Below are 16,961 nucleotides of genomic sequence, written 5' to 3' on the forward strand. Positions count from 1 at the left end.
GTGTCTGCAAGGGAAAGGAAGCAGTGCAATGGGTGATCCCAGGTTGCTCCTCGTGGGATCAGCTCGGTTAAACCCATCAAAGCCTGTCCCTCCAAGCAGCCCAGCCCTGAGCTCGACCATGGCCTGAAGGGCAGTGCTGGGGAGCAGCTCCAGGGCTCACCCCTCTACCTGTGACAGGGAAAGCAAGCTCACCATGGCATGAGCGACGTTCCTGGAGCACATCCCTCTATCCCAGCCAAGTCCCTTGCAGCCACACAGAACAAGTGGCATTTGTCACCCTCACAAGGGTCACCTCAATGGCAGTGACACCACAGCGCTCTCATCTCACCTCTAGGATCAGATCTCCTCTAGTATGGGAAGCATGGGAGTCTCTGGCTGAGATGGGGCTCCATGGATCTCCTGGGGCACAGCAGGTCAGAGCATCCCTTGCTCCAGCAGACAGGAGTAACAGCTCCAGGACTGGCCTCCTGACACAGTGACCAGGTTGGCCAGCAGCCCAAGGGAATGGTTTTCTCCACCTCCATTGTGCAAGGTGTCCACCAGAGACAGCAGCAAAAGCTTTTTGCCTCCAGGCTGCATCTGCTGGTGGAGCTCCTGAACCTCGAGCCCGATTCCACACCACAACCAGCACCACAACAGCAAAGAGCAGAGGCAAGAAGTCACCTCACCACCATGCTGGTGCTGCACCTCAGGTCCACTCACACACATACACACACACACACACACAAGCTGAGGATGGAGCCCTTCTGATAACTTACACTTTAATCAGCCAAATATACAAGTTTGGTTGGTGTTGGGTTTTCAGCTTTATCAAGTGTTTTGTTCCATCTGATACAATTGATGTTCTTTTTTTCCTTTAAACAAAGGATGACATGGTTAAAAACTGGCACTATCCCTAAGGAGGAGAAGGAAATAGAAGTAAAAATGAAGAGGAGGGAAAAGGGGAGACTGGCTGCAAGAAAAGAGGGATGAAACCGGGAAGGAACGGCACTCCAGATGTCCATGAAGTCAGGTTCCCAGCTCATACTGCAACACCCTGCAGCAAAATTGGATGGGCTATTTACCCCCCAAAAAGGTTCCTCAGATACATTATCCTTTGGGCTTTCACTAGCAAGTCAAAGTTCCCCACCCCATGTTCCCCCCCTACAATGACCCCACAATCTAGTCTCTTGCAATCTAATAGTTGAAGCGTCTCCCTCCCACCCTGACCCCCACCCCGATGAGTTTTTAACCCTAAAACCAGCCAAAAACATTCAGGTTTTCAAACTGTTACAGAGAATTGCTGCTCAGCACAGCTCTGCACCAGAGATAGCAGCTGCCCCTAACCCCAAATGGAAATCTGTGCCAGGATGAGGACAAACACATCGTCAGTGTCTCTTGGAGGTGAAGGTGACTTCGATGCCGCGGCAGACCCTATGTGGTATATGCAACACAACAGAGGTCCTGGCAGGCACCAGGCACAGTTCCCTGGTGTTTCCTCCTCTTGCATGTCCTGTGCTTACTTGTTAAGGGATAGTGACTGCAGTCTTTTACCTGCCATGGCCGCTTCGTCTTTTGCTGGGGGAGGAAAACAAAGCAGGTAATGAAGAGATCCAGCTTTCCCCCCCAACCCCTGGCACATCCCTCCAGGGTTAAGAGCAGGAGCCCCCCTTGCGTGTTCCCCTTCTGTCCTTGGCCCTTTCGAGGCATCCACCAATTACCCTGGTGCTGATGCATGAATATCCCTGTGGAATCCACTGAGAAGATGTGCTCCTCAAGGAAGTCCAGGCAGGTAGAAGTGATGTGAATTCCCTGGGCAGTTTGGATCCCCCATGTGCAAAGAACCTCCTAAACCCCCAAACTGAAGCAAGCATTGCCTGGGCAGCTGAGGACAACATGGACATCAAGGGCAATTCCCTTCTTTCTTTCCCTGCTCCTTGATCAGATGTCCTAGAGCTTTGTAAGAGTGAAACATCTGAAGCTGGTTTTGATGAGGGCAGTTGTGAAGACACAACTATCTCAGGGGGTGAGGGATTACTACGTGTGACACGAGAGACTTTGCAACCATCACAAAGAGAAGTAAGAGGGTTATGATTAATTACTCTCTAACCTTTTCTTTCTTCTTCTTTCTTTCTGGCAGCTTCTTCCCTTTGCTTCCGAATGATGGCTAGTCGGGCGAGATCTGCCTTTGCTTGTTCTGTTTTACCAGCTAGGTGCATTTTCATGTATCTTTCTTTTGCCTTTTGTTTCTCTATTTCCTCCCTGTTTGGGTGAGACACATACAAGTCACCAGAGCATCCATGAGCAGGTAGGTACAGGCAGAATGGGGGAGGCTTTCGGATTGGGAAGGATGGGGAGGATAGAGATCCTTCAGAGATCCTTCCTCAGAGGCCTAACCCCAGTTTTCAAGCACAGGTTTGAACAGGGATAAGGTGAGAGATTATTTCTACCTACATTCAGCTAAATAATGTAGCTGATTACACAATGAGGTAAGGTGAATTAGCTAAATAATTAGCTAAATAATGTAGCTGATTACACAATGAGGTAAGGTGAATTAGCCCCAGAGCACCCAGCACCACAACATGATTTTCCCAGCTTTACCCTCATAGAATCATAGAATAGTTAGGGTTGGAAAGGACCTTAAGATCATCAAGTTCCAACCCCCCAATATACTCAAGATCATCAAGTTCCAACCCCCCACTATACTCAATAGTATACTTCTGCCAAAGCAATCTAGCCCAAAGAAGGATGCTTAAATCTTCCACTCTAAAACTCTCCACTGCTAAATGGAGCTGGAAGGTTGAACTCTGGTTCTCCTCTGATTCATCTGCTCACACAAAAACGTCACCATGATGCCTGGTGACCGCTACCTGTCACTAGGGCACTTTCTGGAGTAAGATTAAAGCAGAACCCACAGGGATAATGGAGTTCAGTTATGGCTGATTTTTGGCCTAACAGTTCAGGACGGGAATGGCCTAAAGCCACTTCACAGCAACAAGCTCCCCTGGCCAAGCTGCCTGGCTCCAGGATGGTTACAGCGACTCCCAGAGACAGCCAACTTCCATAAAGTTTGTAAGGAAAGACATTCTGAACCCCACTGAGTCCTGTTTGACAGTTCAGTGCCTGCTTTAGACACCAACGTGTTGAAAGGGCTTCCCTGAAACACCAACATAGACATTCCCAACAGGGACACTCCTGGAAGGATGAGATTCCAGGAATGCCCTAGCTCCTGTTGGGATAGCAGGCAAGACTCACCGCTCTCGTCGTGACAGTTCCTTAGGTCCATCCAGGTCCAGCTGAGTTACTTTTTTGGTTGTCTGAATTACACGATTGGGGTTCTCTATGTCTATCAACCCTTCCACTCCTTTGCGCTTTTGCTAAGGTGCAAGAACAAGAGGAAGGTTAAGAAGCTCTCATATATCCAACCCTGTGTCATAGAAGGGCTCAGCAACACACCCCAGACAGCAAAACCATTGATGAGCCAAGGTCCCTACCATCAGGCATCTTCAGCCTGTTTTTTGGCTTCTAAAAATAGCTTTTCCATCACTAAATTTATTAAAGGTAGCTCTCAAAGAGAACTTGTAATCAGGAGACTGCATTGCTCTTTGGCCCCAAGGATCTGGGTGGTGCAAATGCATTAAGTGCCCTGAGAATGACAGTACCTGATAATCCTCATCATCTTCATCGCTGTCATCTGAATCTAAAGACTTCTTCTCCTTTTTGGGGTCCCCTGTTGCTCCTTCACTTCCCTCTTCTTGCTCCTCCTCTTCCTACAGGGAACAAGAGGATATATATGTCAATAAAGATCCCAAATCCAACAGCGATTCTTAAATGAGATCATCCTGGATCAGCCTTAAGTACTGGTGTTCCTCATGTGGCCCTGTGACACTAAAGGTGCTGCTACAGAACATGAGCTCATTCTCAGCATGTAAGTATCCATCTGCCCCAGCAGATCACCTCTAATCAACTCTGCTGCTCTCCCTGTGCAATAGGCCAGGAGAAAGACTGCTAAAGAGGGAACTGGCACTTTTCTTTCCCCAAATGAAAGGTCTCCAGGAGACTTTTTGGCCCAGGTTTCCAGTGCACAATATCTCAGGGACTGGAAACTACAAGGATGTAGCGTAGAGCTGGGTCTCAAACTAGAACTAGGCAAAAGAACAGCACTAGAGAAGAGAAACTTGACAACCATCAACCAGAGTATTATTAGCCAAGAAATCACAGCCTATTTAGCACAGCTTATACCAGTCAGAAGTCTAGGAATTAGATTAGAAGTACCAACATGGGCATGAATAGTTTGCTTTACCCACTGCCAGATATTCCTCATCCCAGCAAGTGGATGGGCTATGGGCAGTAGAAGAGGAATTTTGTTAGTTTTGGGGGTTTTTTTAAGCTTTCCCTGATAAAATAACATTACATGTAACAACAAAAAGAGAGAAATCCTTCCCAAAGAGCAGTTCTCTGGTTCGTTGTGAAACCACAGATATTTCAAGCAGGGTCCTGCTTGTTCTGTTCTATTTCCAGTGGGTATTTTTATCAACAACTCGGAAGTAGAGAACACTTCCAGAGTCTGTGAATGACACTGCACTGGTAGGAGCTGGATTCATACTGGAAGACCGGATCAGCCCCATAAATGGTTTCAGTATTTGGAAAGATGGCATGGAACCAACAAGATGGAATCAAAAAACAAACCAAGAGGAATTGTACTTAGGAAGAAGAGATCCAACCCGAAGTTGGAATATGTGGCTAAGCAGCAAACCACAGCATCATCTTGAGTTACAGCTGCTCAGAACATTAAAAGGAATCAACAATCTGGCTCATGACTGCTTGAAAGTCATCTTCTCAGAGGTATTCATCAGTATTTCCTATATGGGGTGTAATTATCCTGCTGTAGTCAGTGCTACAAGGCTTCAGCTGGAATAGTCCTTTTGGGCTTAGGCAGCACTTTCAGCAAGTCACAGAAAATCAGCAGTGAGATAATTTGGGGATATAAGACAGCAAGTGCTGCAAAATGTAGCCATGCCTTTTATAACATCAGTCAGGTAGGTGTGGAACGTGTTACAATCCTATGCTAGGGGATAGAATCATGCTCAAAAAAGGACTCAGGCCAGAAAACTCTGTTATCTTTCCCTACAAGTCAGAAGCAAACAAGAAAATCGTGTATAGGAAGAAGTCATAGAATCATAGAATAGTTAGGGTTGGAAAGGACCTTAAGATCATCAAGTTCCAACCCCCCTGCCATGGGCAGGGACACACTCAAAGGAGTTTGGTCTTTTAAGTCTAGAAGAGGGCAAATACAGTAATTTCATTGATAAGCTGTCAAGATGTGAGCCCTTATTCTCCATAACCAAGCTGCAGAGCATGGATATAAAAATGAGCTGACACTGGAGACTGGAATGATTCAATACAGAAGGAAAAGATGTCCAGAGCTGCTGTGTAATCACCTTTCCCATCTGTTACCCTTCCAGCTGTGAGCTGGATGGTCTACTTGGCCTCATTTCAGTGAGGAGCCAGCCTGGATGACACCTTCCAGTCTCCCCAGGCACAGCTATTGAGAATTCACATTGTGATCACTGCCAGAATGCTCTGCACCTCTTGATTAAGCTGATTCCTCACACACTGCAAGTGATGCCAGGACCTGGGACCATAAGCACACAACACTGGCAAACACATACCCTTGCCTTCTGCTTTTCTGCTTGGAGCTGGGCATCGATCTCTTCAGGACTGGTGTACTGCCTTGCTCGGCCTTTGTGGCCTCCTTTTCTACCTGTATGGAAAAGTAAAGTCAATATATTGTTTAGTGATAAGCTTCCAGAAAGGTCTCCTCCTCCTGCAGCACTCTGTGGATTTTCAGTGCAGATGGGACAAACCAAACCAGCTCCTTTGACAGAATCTAAACAACAACAAAAGCCAAGAGTTTTGGGTAAGTGGCACAGAAAATCGGGATTATTGGTCCATAGAAAGACAGTCAGAGAAGGAATTCCTTCAGTGGCTCAGTCCCACAGCCACTCCCTGTGTTTCCTGCACAGGAGGAACCACACAGCATATTCCTGAGGCAGCATGGTTACAACTAACCCTCCCACCAGCTTCCCTCCTTAACCCCTCCCCTAGTGTAAGGCTGTGCCAAGAAAGAATAGGAAGCTAATTGGACAGAAGCTGTAGGAATTACGAGAGTGGAAGAACTACTAGAAGGAGCCTCCATGTTTTACTGCTTTATAAGGAATAATCAAAACAAGCTCTAGGAACCAGGAAGAGGAGAGATGCAGCTCAGCTGGCTGGGCTGTGGGGCTAAGATCTGCTCTCAACTTCAGCACTTCATTAATCCACAGACCTCTGAAGCCATTAATGCTTCCTGCAAGTGACTGCTGTGTTTGTGTTTCCTACTGGAAAGCAAGCAGAGCAGAGTCGTGTGTAGCCTTGAGCTGGGGAGCTCAAGGTACATCTGATACACAAGGTTGGTACAAGGCAAGCAGCTCTCTGCTGCTGCAGGAGGCTTTGAAGGAGGAGGAAATCCTTGCTCTCACCCTCCCTGCTTCACCTGCTGAGGACAAGGTAGTGGGGATGGCTGAGGGGATCATTCCTTCTTTCTTAGGAAGAGATGTGCACTGTGCCATTGTCCTGCTGTTGGAGTTGGTGGGACTGGGAACACCAGGAAGGCTCAGCCTCTGTGGGCTTTAGGAAGTCACTGTTTTCTGACCAATCCTCTTGGCTCGATAGAGACAAACCCTCATGTGGTTTAGCTCAATAAAAGCTAAGCTTTGGAGTAAATGATCACAGTGAAGCCTTAGAGACTCCAGAGATGTTTCCCTTAGGTGAAATGGGGAAGTGCAGAGATTCTTCTCCCCAAACTCAGCAATGGAAACTCATGGGGTACTCAAACCAAACAGCTGCACCCAAAGGTGTGTGTTTTCCATGCATGTGCTCCCAGCCATCCCACGTGGCAACACTGACACCCTCTGGGAATGCTGCAGCCCAGGAAGGAGACATTACCTCAGTGCCCAGCAAATGACATCACTTTAAGTGGAACAGGAATATCTTGGACACTCTATGTAGCATCAAGCAAACTCAAATAAACCAAACCAACATCGTGCCATAGGCTCAGCTGCCGCTGGGCAGCTTCTCATCCAGCTGGGCTTGGGATTTCACAGAGCTGAAGGACACAAAAGCCTCAACACTGCAAACAAACAGTAGTAATAAGAAGGGGAAGCAACTAAAGAGTAATTATCTCGCATTAAATGGCTAAAAGGAAGCAAATGGAAGAGTGAATCAATCTCATTTACATTTGAGCACATAGAGAAGACTGAGCTGTGGCAGCCACGGTGAGCTCAGCTCAGTGCAGATGGAGCTCTGCTCTTCCCAAGGAGATCAAACCACTCCTTGGGCAAGCAGAGCAGTCCTACACCTGCCACTGAGCTGCTGCACTGTGCTGCACAATGCACCTGTGCTCCGTGCCTCGGTTTCCCCATCTGTAAAAGAGGGGTGATGAGTCTGACCCTCTTTTAAGCCAGAACCACCTGCCACGGGTGCCTAGGGCAGGATTGCTTCCAAATACATTTGTCTTCAGCTTTCAACAGCGTAATAAAGGAAGTTAAATCAAAGAGAATGGATGGATATTGATGGAATCACCTTTTCTTTAAAATCACGGTATTAAAAACAACCCAAATAATCAGAAATAAACCTATAAGAGAATGTATCAATGGCTCGTTAATTCCCACCCCATTTTAAACAGTGAAAATCCACTCTGCTAACAACACAGTAACTGCTACTGACTTAGGGAGGCAGGTGAGAAAATATCCCTCTTTTCCCAAGGACCAAAAGGTCTTAAACATATAAAACCATACAATACAGAGATGTAAATCCCAAATCATGGGGCATTTAAATACAGCACCCAGGGTGATAGGCCCCCACGGTTCTTTGCCTTCACAAAAAGCACGTGAAACCTTAAGCCCTATTCACTAACGTTGTGCACAGGGACACAAACCAAATGCTTAAGGAAAACCTACCCAGGGGAGCAGATCTGGTACTAAACGCTTGGGAATGCTGATGAAATCAACTGGGGCAAACCCGAGTCAGGAATGACGAGGGCTCATTTCACCGACGCTCACACAGTAGCCAATTATGCAGATGGTGCATGTGGAGAAGGTTCTGGGTGCATCCAGCCCCTCGTTACTTCTCACCCACCCTTCACGTCCGGAGCTGCCGGACCCACATGAAAGGAGCCACGTTTGGAACCCCTAAACCCGAAATCCCTTCAGCGCGGTGGGGAACCCTTCCACAGCCCTCCAGGGCGCGGAAACCGAGACCCCCATCCGCCGCCGGAGGAGGCCGATGAGGGGAATGGAGACCCGACCCCCCCACACCTCCTCAATACCGGGGATGGGTGGGGGGGAACGAGGCCTCCCTCAGACCCGCCCCCCCACAACCCCTCCACACCGCGGCTTTACCCCCCCGCCCCGTCCAGCCCGGCCCTCACCTCCTTTGGGCATCGCGGCGGCGATGGCGGCTGCAGCGAGGCCCCCCCCTCACGGCCCCGAGCCGTGACCCGGCACCGGAACGCGCCCCACCTCCGCGCGCACAGTCACCGCCGCCCGCGAGGCCCCCGCCGCGGGGCTGCCCGCAACGCTGCCGTTCCCCGCTCAGCTTCGCCGCTAGACAGCACGCAGCGTAAAACGGGGCCGCTTCGCCTCTCGGTGAGATGCGATCTCTGCAGTGGGCCGGCCGAGGTTGGGGAGCGTACGGTGGTGGTGGGGTTTGCTCAGGCACTGCGGAGGGCAGCCCAATGGGGCGGGGCCACGGGCAGGACCGGGTGCAGAAGGCCCCCGCGGCTGACGGTGGCGCCGCCGGGACGGAGCTTGCGGCCTGGAGAGGTGAGGTGAGCGGGGCCGGGGCCGGGGCCGGGGCCGGGGCCGGGGCCGGGGCCGGGGCCGGGGCCGGGGCCGGGGCCGGGGCCGGGGCCGGGGCCGGGGCCGGGGCCGGGGCCGGGGCCTTCCTCTTCCGTCAGCGACAGGGTTGCAGTGGGGCTGGTGGAGCCGGAGCTGATGGAAGTTGTTGCTTCAGGGTGGCCCGCGGTAGGGAAGGGCCTTGTGTCGCCTCTTTCCGCTGAGGGAAAACCCGGTTTGTTGTGGTGGGGGATGCGGTGTTAGCACGGGGAGATTTGCCGCTTTCAAGAACTCCTTTTTTACCTTGGAAACAATAAATAAGCACAGGTATCTTCGGAGAACTGTGTCTAACTTTGTGTTATCATGGTGATTCTAAGGAGTTTGGAGCACCCGGAGGTTTGAGTGCAGTTAATCACTGGTTCCTTCGCCTTCCTCCTTGCTGAGGCCATGCCGAAGGTGAAGAGGAGCAGGAAGCCTCCGCCGGATGGCTGGGAGCTGATAGAGCCAACGCTGGATGAGCTGGACCAGAAGATGAGGGAAGGTGAGTGCGGAGCTGGGTCTGCTCAGGGATGTCACCCTGGAACCAGCTGAACCTTAACCACCTCCAGAAGCACAGCTTCCTCTAATACAAATAGCCCATCACAGATGATAATACACATACATAATTATATATATTTTATCATCTCTGCCTTGCAGCAATATTGCAGGCTGAGCCTGTGCAGTATTGGGCATTCTCTCCTGTATGTACTGGTTTGAGAGCACTTTGTTTGGGACACATTGCTTAGGGGCAGCTATGGCTGAGCCCTGGCTGAAGCTCACGGATGTGAGTGGAGGGACTGGTCATTCTTGTCCATGCTGTTGGTCTGGTCTGATGGGCCAGGGCAGCCATGAAGTCACCTGCCCCCCCCCAGTGCAGGTCACATCATCCCCATTCTGGTCATTCAGGTGTTATTAATGAAAGGAGCTCTTCCAGGTTAGATCCATTTTATTTGAATTATATTAAGGTTAGACATAAGGAAATTCTTCCCTGTGAGGGTGCTGAGGCGCTGGCACAGGGTGCCCAGAGAAGCTGTGGCCGCCCCATCCTTGGCAGTGCTCAAGGCCAGGTTGGACACAGGGGCTTGGAGCAAGCTGCTCCAGTGGAAGGGGTCCCTGCTTGGAGCTGGATGAGCTTTAAGGTCCTTCCCAACCCAAACCATCCTATCATTCTGTGAATCTTCTCCCATTACGCTCAGTCTTATCTCTGTCATGCACTAGTATAAAGGTTCTTGGAACAGTTTCTTGCAAAGTGACTGAGGAATTAAGATGGGCACCTGAAACCTGGTTATTTGTGTTCCCCCCCAGCGGAGACTGAGCCTCACGAAGGGAAGAGGAAAGTGGAATCCCTTTGGCCTATCTTCAGGATCCATCACCAGAAAACACGTTACATCTTTGACCTCTTCTATAAAAGAAAAGCTATCAGCAGAGGTGAGGAAGGCAAAGGCTTTACCTGGGTGGGGGAGAATGGAGACAGACGTCTGCCTGCATGGGTGTGTTGGTGGGGAGGGATGAGATGTATGGGGAAGGAAGGGAAAGCTGGCAGCTCTCTGGCTTTACCTACTAGTTACTGCAGGTAGTAATTCCTGATGGTGACTCTTTAACACTTCCCAAGAGCTATGTGTGATGCTGTTTGCTCCTCTCCAGAGCTCTATGAGTACTGCATCAAGGAAGGATACGCTGACAAAAACCTGATTGCAAAGTGGAAGAAACAGGGTTATGAGAACCTCTGCTGCCTCCGGTGTATCCAGACACGGGACACCAACTTTGGAACCAACTGCATCTGCAGGGTCCCCAAAAGCAAGCTGGAAGTGGTGAGAGTTTTCAGCTTGTTCCTCTCCTTGTCCTGACCCTAGCATCCAGTCTAACTTCTGTCTCAGGGACAGCAGGAGGGGTAGTGCTGTTCTTCCTGGTAATTGCCACTAGTTCCAACATTTCATATCTTTGCTGGCAGAGCCGGTATCTGATTGCTTCTTAAGTTACCATCAACTTTGGCATGCAGTTGTTTAAGGCTGTTAAAGCAGAAAACCTGATGGTAGAAACCCTTCTCATGCAGACCTGTTCTCTGCCTGCTGGGCCTCTCTGCTCATGTCACTTGGCTCAAATCCCTCCTCTATGTTTCTTTTCCAGGGGAGAATCATTGAATGCACTCACTGTGGATGCAGAGGCTGTTCTGGGTGACACCTTTAGCCCTAAAAGTACTTTTTGAACTCTTTGAGGGATGTCATCCTACGCAGTGGACTATTAGCGCAGGTACAGCCACCTTCTGTGTGATTGCTTGTTTCTCTATAGCAATAACCAGCACTGTACTCACCTGGATCTTTCTACAGTGGTGGTGCTTTTGGAATGTGGTTCTGTGTAGCCCTCTATTTTAAAATAAAGTCTGCCCCCCTGACTTGTTCTGGTTGGGTTGGATGCGTCCTGGTTGGGTTGGATGCGTCCTGGTTGGGTTGGATGCGTCCTGGTTGGGTTGGATGCGTCCTGGTTGGGTTGGATGCGTCCTGGTTGCTCTGCTAAGGTCTGTAACCTGGAATTGGCGCATAGATTCACACACAAACACATACAGGAAAGGGACAAAACTAGCACAGAGCTAAACCACTGTTACATCTGATGTTGCTTCTTCGTTATTTAGCACAGGGTTTGTTAAACTACAGCCTGTGTAGTCCTCTGCAACTGAAAATTTGCTTCTCCTTAAAGCAAAGCACAAGCATCGTGTTACACAGTTACCACAAGAGCTCAATTCACATTGAAACACCAAGGAGCTTTATTACTGTTTAAAGGAGAGAGTTCCAAGTTCTTGCTGCTTAAGGAAGGTGGAGAACTTGAGCATCCTGCTCACTGCTGTTTCTGCCCCGGCTGTTCCTGCACAGCTTCTGCCTCACTCTCCTCTACTGCATGTTTTGGTGTCCGGTATTGGGCCCAGGGGTGGGGGGTCTCCTCTCCTGCCATTACTTTTAACCACCGATAGTAGTAGCCACGGAAACCATCAATTTTCTCCAGGTAGTGGTTCTTTGACTTATACTGCAAACAGAAAGCCAACAAAACAAGTATCTATTAGTATTAGAAGAGAGCTCACTTTGATTCCAGCATGCAATAGCTACAAGCTGCTCCTTAAGACCCAGCTATGGAATGCCTGCAAGCCAGATCAAACAAACCCAAAGGAAAAAGGCAGCCACTTCCTTTTCCCTTCCCTTGTGTGTCCTTCACGCTGGAAGCAATTGTGGCTACTCACCCTGTCGAATGTTGGGGGGTACTGTGCTGCATACTCCAGCTGCCGTATGATCACTTCGTTGGGAGGCACTTGGTTATTCCTCATGTCCCGTAGGATCTCTGTGAGGTAACTGTAATCCAGCTTCCTCACAGCAGCAGCAATGAGGGTGCTGTAGATATACTTGTTGGGAGTTATTCCAGACTTCTGGAAGCAACAGAAAACTACTGTTAAACTTGCTTATCTGCACACTAGAGCAGGATTCCCAGAAGGAAAAGGCTCGCAGCCACGAGGAGCACAGCTCTCGTTGCAGGCCCTGTGCAACAGCTTAGAGTGCCAGCACACCCCACTGCAAGCCCTCTCCTGTCCCAGCAGGTACAGGACATTGAGCTGGCAGCTACTCTGGAGTTGCATGGTTTTGGAGTGAGAACACAAGCCCCCAACACAGGAATCATATCCTGTCTTTTTAGAAGCATTAACAATTCACTTGGCCTCTTCCTGCAGCTTGAGCCCCAAGCAACAGAGGTTTGGTTTGGGGTTTTTTATTACCTTTAAATCTGACAGTAACTGCAGTCCATCCTTCTCCTGGTGGCAAGCAATTGCCAAGTTACAGAAGGTGTGGAGGTTGGGCGATAGGCCCCTCTTCACTAGAGCTGGCAGCATGCTCTGCAAGACACAAGTGTTGGCATCAGTTTCCAGAATGCCTTGGTGGAGCTTTCCAGAGCTGAATGTGCTACAACAGAATCCACAGATCCTTACCCATTAACCCTGTGGAAAACACTGTGGGATCCCCAGTTGCTAGTGTGGACAGAGGAACAGGTCTCACAAAACACACAGCTAATGAGAGAGGCCCAAAACAACATGGCTGAGTTTTGGGGTCTTTTTTCCTCACCTTTGCTCCTTCCAGATCTCCCTGTTTACTTTTCTTCCTTATTAAAGTGTTAAAGAAGGTCACGTCTACTTTTACTTTATGCTTATCTATGAGCGCCAGCAAAGCAGACTCTGAGGGGCTTTGGGGTTCCACCAGCTCAGCCAGTAACGTGAATGTTTTAATGTTGGGTTCTGCATTGTCCTCTTTCATTTTATTCAAGAAGCCCTCCACATCCCCCATCAAAGCCAGTCTATCGGACGGTGCAGCCACTCTCCCCAAGGAAACCACGGCTCCGCTGGGCATCTTGGAATCCAGCAAGTTGGGCAGGTTGCTGAACAGCAGTTTCTGGCTTTGGTGTGCTTCTTCCTGCTCCATCTCATGCTGGCCTCTACTCATCAAGGCCCCAGGCTTGCTGAGAGCTAAAGTGGGGCTGTCGAGAGCTGCTGCTTCTCCTTTAGCCTGGTTCACATCTCTGTTTTGTGGCCCGGTCACTTCTTTAGGCTGCCCTGAGCCTTCCTGAAAGAGTTGTTTTTCCATAGCTTCCACATCCAGCTGGACAGCAGCTCCACTCTCTGATCCCTTCTTCTGCTTCTTAACCTTTTCCTTCTGCCTCCCGGGTGCAAGCCTGAGCTGAGGTGAGTTCTCCCTGGGAGGGCTGAGCAGGAGTTCAGAAGCCACAGCCGGGTCACCGATCCCACAGTCTCTTGCAGCACGCAGCATCAGATTGTAAGTGTGGCTGTCACCCTTTATCCCAAGCTTAGCCATTTGTTTCCAAACCTGAAGAGGAGAAGATGAACATCAGGTGTACATGATATTAAATAACAGGGGAGTTTCTGGCAGATTGTATATGTGAATGGTGTCTGCTTGCAGAAAAGGAGTGAGCTTAGAGCATGATGAGATGCCACTGGACTGTGGGATCATCCATGGTGTTTTACCCATCTATGAGACATCCTGATGGATGTCTGGTTTACAGAGCTTGTCCCAGGAGGAGCTCAACTCTCCCTGTTTCACCAGCTCTGAGCAACCTCCTGCCTTCTGTGCATTCAAGCTACAATTCAGAAGCACTTTTCTGTCCCCACTTACGAAGACAAACCTGTAAGGCGTATCGGAAACCACTTTCGTTGTCCTTTATGCAGCCCATCAGAAGGAAGCTGAAGGTCTCAACAGTGGGAACATGGCCCTTGTGCACGATTTCCTACAAGAACGGAGACAGCATTAAACTTCCAGTTACCCAGAATGTCTGCTGCAGCTGGCTGTGAAGTTCAAGCACTGCTGTTGTCTTCTGGGGATACAGCAGCAACAAAGAATAGGTGAGCTCTCAGAATGATTGCTCCAGGAAAAAGAGAGCCCTGAAACACACACCCAGATCCCAGCTTCCTCCTCCTGGGAGCTATGGGAAATTTGGGAGCAGAAATAGCAATCCTTTTGGCTTCTCCCAGACTGGCCCTTCAGAGAAGAGCTGCTGTAAGAGTTTAACAAGAAGCTGGGTATCAGTATGTGGGTCTTCAAAAGGAGGAATGGAGACAGACACAGCATTGTTTGTTGAGTCTCTGACCAGAGTCTTAAAGCCAACCTCTGCAGCTGCCTCCTTTTATGTACCTGAGCCTCATGTTTGCTACGTACCAAGACCATTTCATTGTATGAGACCAAGGATCAATGAAATACAAACATGTGATGTGTAATCACCTCTGCTGGGAATGAAGTAAAAGTGGTCTGTGCAATATGGCAACTTCCAGGAGCTGTAACTGGAGCAGACTGCATTAAATACGGTATTATTATATAGTATTTACCTTCAGTACATCGAAGCACATCCTAAGATCAGAGCACAGGGCACAGGCCTTCAGCAGTGCGTGGTAGGTGATGAGGTTCAGCTCTTCATTCTTGCTCTTTAGCTGCTGCCGTAACTTGAGAGCACTCTGCAGACCCGAGTCCTTCCATGGGGATTCAGCACAGGCATTGAACAGCGCTGTGTAAGTGGCCTCGGTGGGAGTTAAGCCACGTTTCTTCATCTGCAGGAAGAGAAGGATTTGAACTGGCTTTTTAGGAGAGGACTTTTAGACTCTTTGAACATGTTTTTAAGTTTCAGGCTAAGAAAGGTGCAAACTCAAAGGTATTTTGGAGACAAAGCAAAGTGACCAAATGCTTGAAACAGCTTTAACTTAGAAAACATAACAAAGGTTTGAGAGAGGAGAGGATATGAACCTACATCATTGTAGAGCCTGAACGCCTTCTTCACATAGCCAACCCTTCCACAGCCACCGATTAGAACCGTGTAATTGCTTTCTTCTGGCTGTACACGTTCTTCCTTCAGCATCTGCACTTCAAACAGCTCCAGAGCCTCTGCCAGCTGCAGGGAAGAGGAAAAACCATGCTAAAGCAGCACAAGAATCAATTATAATGGGTATGATGTATGCAGCTGTGGCCTGATTGTGGTGAAAGCCCTACAGAGAGCATGGAATTCCTCACTAATTCTCCTTTCTGTAAAGATGCTAAGGGATGGGATGATACAGATGGGACTGAGCTGCATCTTTCAGAGACAAACTGTGCTTAGCAAACCCGATCACCTGCTATGAATAAGTAACCTGCTTAGGTGATGCAGGACAAGCGGTGGACACTGTCTACCTGGGTGTCTCTGAGGCTTTCAATACAGTTTCCCAGTCTCCTCCTAGAGCAGCTGATACATTACTGTCTAGACAAGGGGTCTGTGTGGTGAGGGGGAGACTGGGTTGTGGTGAACAGCTCCTTCTCAAACTGAGGACCTGTCACTCGTGGGGTCCTGCAGGGATCAATATTGGGCCCAACACTGTTCAGTGTCTTCACAAGTGGTGTGGATGATGAACAGCATGCCACTACAGCAAAGGAAGGCAACAGGATGCTGGGTTACATCAACAGAGGCATCAACAGCTGAGACACAGCCATCATCCCACTCTACTCTGCACTTGTGGAGCCACACATGGGAATACTTGGTTTAGTTTTGGTCCCTGCTATGCAAAAAGGATGCAGACAGGGTGGAGAGGGTCCACAAAATTGATCCAAGGAGGGGAAAGCCACACAAGGCAAGGCTGACAGAGCTGGGCTTGAGAAAAGAAGCCCCAGGCGAGCCCTTGTCACCATGCTCAGTATTTAAAGGGTGGCTACACAGAAGGCAGAGGCTCCTTTTAACAAGGAGTTACATGGAAAAGACACAGGGCAATGGGTACAAGAGGACAGTATTTCCCAACGAGATCAATCAGCCACTGGGATAACCTATCCAGGGAAGTAGTGGATTCCCCAACACTAGACACTGTTGGGATTCAGCAGCACAGGGTGCTGGTGCATCTCGTTTAGATGATGCTTTGCCGACAAAGGTTGGACCAGATGACCCGTGAGGTCCCTCCCCACCCGATGTTCTATGAGTCTATGACCCTCCCCATCAGTGCCGTTACCAAACCAGCGCAGAGCCGGGCACAAACCTTGTTTTCTTTGATAAGAGCCTTGCACCGCAGGAAGTACCAATACGGGGTGTTCCTGGGGCCGCGCCGAGCTTTCGGTTCTGCTTCTTCCTCTCCCTCTTCCCACAGCTTTAAATTCTGGAGGCGCGGGGTCGCTTTGTGATAGTATTTCCTAGAGGAGAACTCCTTAGACAGCGTCCCGAACTCCACACCTTCATCATCGCCATCCTCCTCCTCCTCCTCCTGTTCCTCCCCTGCGCCGCTCGCCCTCAGGGCGCTACGGGGCACCTCTTGCGACGACCCCAACAACCTCCACCCCGGCCCCCGGAGCTGCCGCGGCGCCCTCCCGGTTGCGGCTGCGGCCCGGCCCCGTTGCACAGCGCTGGAAGCCCAGCGGCACCGCGACGCCAGGGGCAGGAGCAGCCCCAGCGGCCTCATGGTGCGTGCCCCGCCGCAGGCCGCGGGGCCCGGCCTACCCCTACCGTGGGGCGGAAGGGGCGCGGCCTGCGCCGGAGCTCGGCGCAGCCGGGTCGGGGGTGACTCCCGGCATTCCGCGGGCG

The 16,961-nt window shown here is 49.9% G+C and overlaps 3 protein-coding genes across 3 annotated transcripts; 1 reads left to right on the forward strand and 2 right to left on the reverse strand.

Moving 5' to 3' along the window:
* Positions 1 to 744: 744 nt before the first annotated feature.
* Positions 745 to 8,595, reverse strand: PDAP1 (PDGFA associated protein 1). Its single transcript, XM_061345928.1, has 6 exons — positions 8,450 to 8,595; positions 5,652 to 5,743; positions 3,642 to 3,749; positions 3,235 to 3,356; positions 2,090 to 2,241; positions 745 to 1,557 (listed from the first exon to the last, which is right to left on the reverse strand). The coding sequence occupies exons 1-6, from the start codon at positions 8,460 to 8,462 to the stop codon at positions 1,499 to 1,501; spliced, it is 546 nt and encodes a 181-aa protein (XP_061201912.1). The 5' UTR covers positions 8,463 to 8,595; the 3' UTR covers positions 745 to 1,498.
* A 606-nt stretch (positions 8,596 to 9,201) lies between these two features.
* On the forward strand, positions 9,202 to 11,286 carry BUD31 (BUD31 homolog). Its single transcript, XM_061346402.1, has 4 exons — positions 9,202 to 9,396; positions 10,200 to 10,322; positions 10,539 to 10,705; positions 11,022 to 11,286. The coding sequence occupies exons 1-4, from the start codon at positions 9,303 to 9,305 to the stop codon at positions 11,070 to 11,072; spliced, it is 435 nt and encodes a 144-aa protein (XP_061202386.1). The 5' UTR covers positions 9,202 to 9,302; the 3' UTR covers positions 11,073 to 11,286.
* Positions 11,287 to 11,631: 345 nt separating this feature from the next.
* On the reverse strand, positions 11,632 to 16,859 carry PTCD1 (pentatricopeptide repeat domain 1). Its single transcript, XM_061346222.1, has 8 exons — positions 16,423 to 16,859; positions 15,177 to 15,317; positions 14,761 to 14,979; positions 14,064 to 14,165; positions 12,992 to 13,747; positions 12,649 to 12,765; positions 12,124 to 12,306; positions 11,632 to 11,912 (listed from the first exon to the last, which is right to left on the reverse strand). Exons 1-8 carry the CDS (start codon positions 16,837 to 16,839, stop codon positions 11,727 to 11,729), a joined length of 2,121 nt encoding a protein of 706 aa, XP_061202206.1. The 5' UTR covers positions 16,840 to 16,859; the 3' UTR covers positions 11,632 to 11,726.
* Between the last annotated feature and the right edge of the window lie 102 nt (positions 16,860 to 16,961).

Source organism: Neopsephotus bourkii, unplaced genomic scaffold, assembly GCF_033783945.1.
Source record: "Neopsephotus bourkii isolate Nb327-2 ecotype Australia unplaced genomic scaffold, CSIRO-AGI_Nbou_v1 NB_39, whole genome shotgun sequence".
NCBI classification, from domain to species: Eukaryota; Metazoa; Chordata; class Aves; order Psittaciformes; family Psittacidae; genus Neopsephotus; species Neopsephotus bourkii.

Excerpts from the sequence above, each read along its gene's own strand:
- PDAP1 (XM_061345928.1), bottom strand. Across the intron at positions 2,242-3,234 it reads GAACTGTCACGACGAGAGCG|GGAGGAAATAGAGAAACAAA; the intron begins GTGAGTCTTGCC and ends TCACCCAAACAG. Across the intron at positions 1,558-2,089 it reads GAAAGAAGAAGAAAGAAAAG|CAAAAGACGAAGCGGCCATG; the intron begins GTTAGAGAGTAA and ends TTCCTCCCCCAG.
- BUD31 (XM_061346402.1), top strand. The coding sequence starts at position 9,303 with ATGCCGAAGGTGAAGAGGAGCAGGAAGCCTCCGCCGGATGGCTGGGAG. Across the intron at positions 10,323-10,538 it reads AAGAAAAGCTATCAGCAGAG|AGCTCTATGAGTACTGCATC; the intron begins GTGAGGAAGGCA and ends GCTCCTCTCCAG. Across the intron at positions 10,706-11,021 it reads CCAAAAGCAAGCTGGAAGTG|GGGAGAATCATTGAATGCAC; the intron begins GTGAGAGTTTTC and ends TTTCTTTTCCAG.
- PTCD1 (XM_061346222.1), bottom strand. The coding sequence starts at position 16,839 with ATGAGGCCGCTGGGGCTGCTCCTGCCCCTGGCGTCGCGGTGCCGCTGG. Across the intron at positions 14,980-15,176 it reads CGTTCAGGCTCTACAATGAT|ATGAAGAAACGTGGCTTAAC; the intron begins GTAGGTTCATAT and ends CTCTTCCTGCAG. Across the intron at positions 14,166-14,760 it reads TGTGCTTCGATGTACTGAAG|GAAATCGTGCACAAGGGCCA; the intron begins GTAAATACTATA and ends CCGTTCTTGTAG.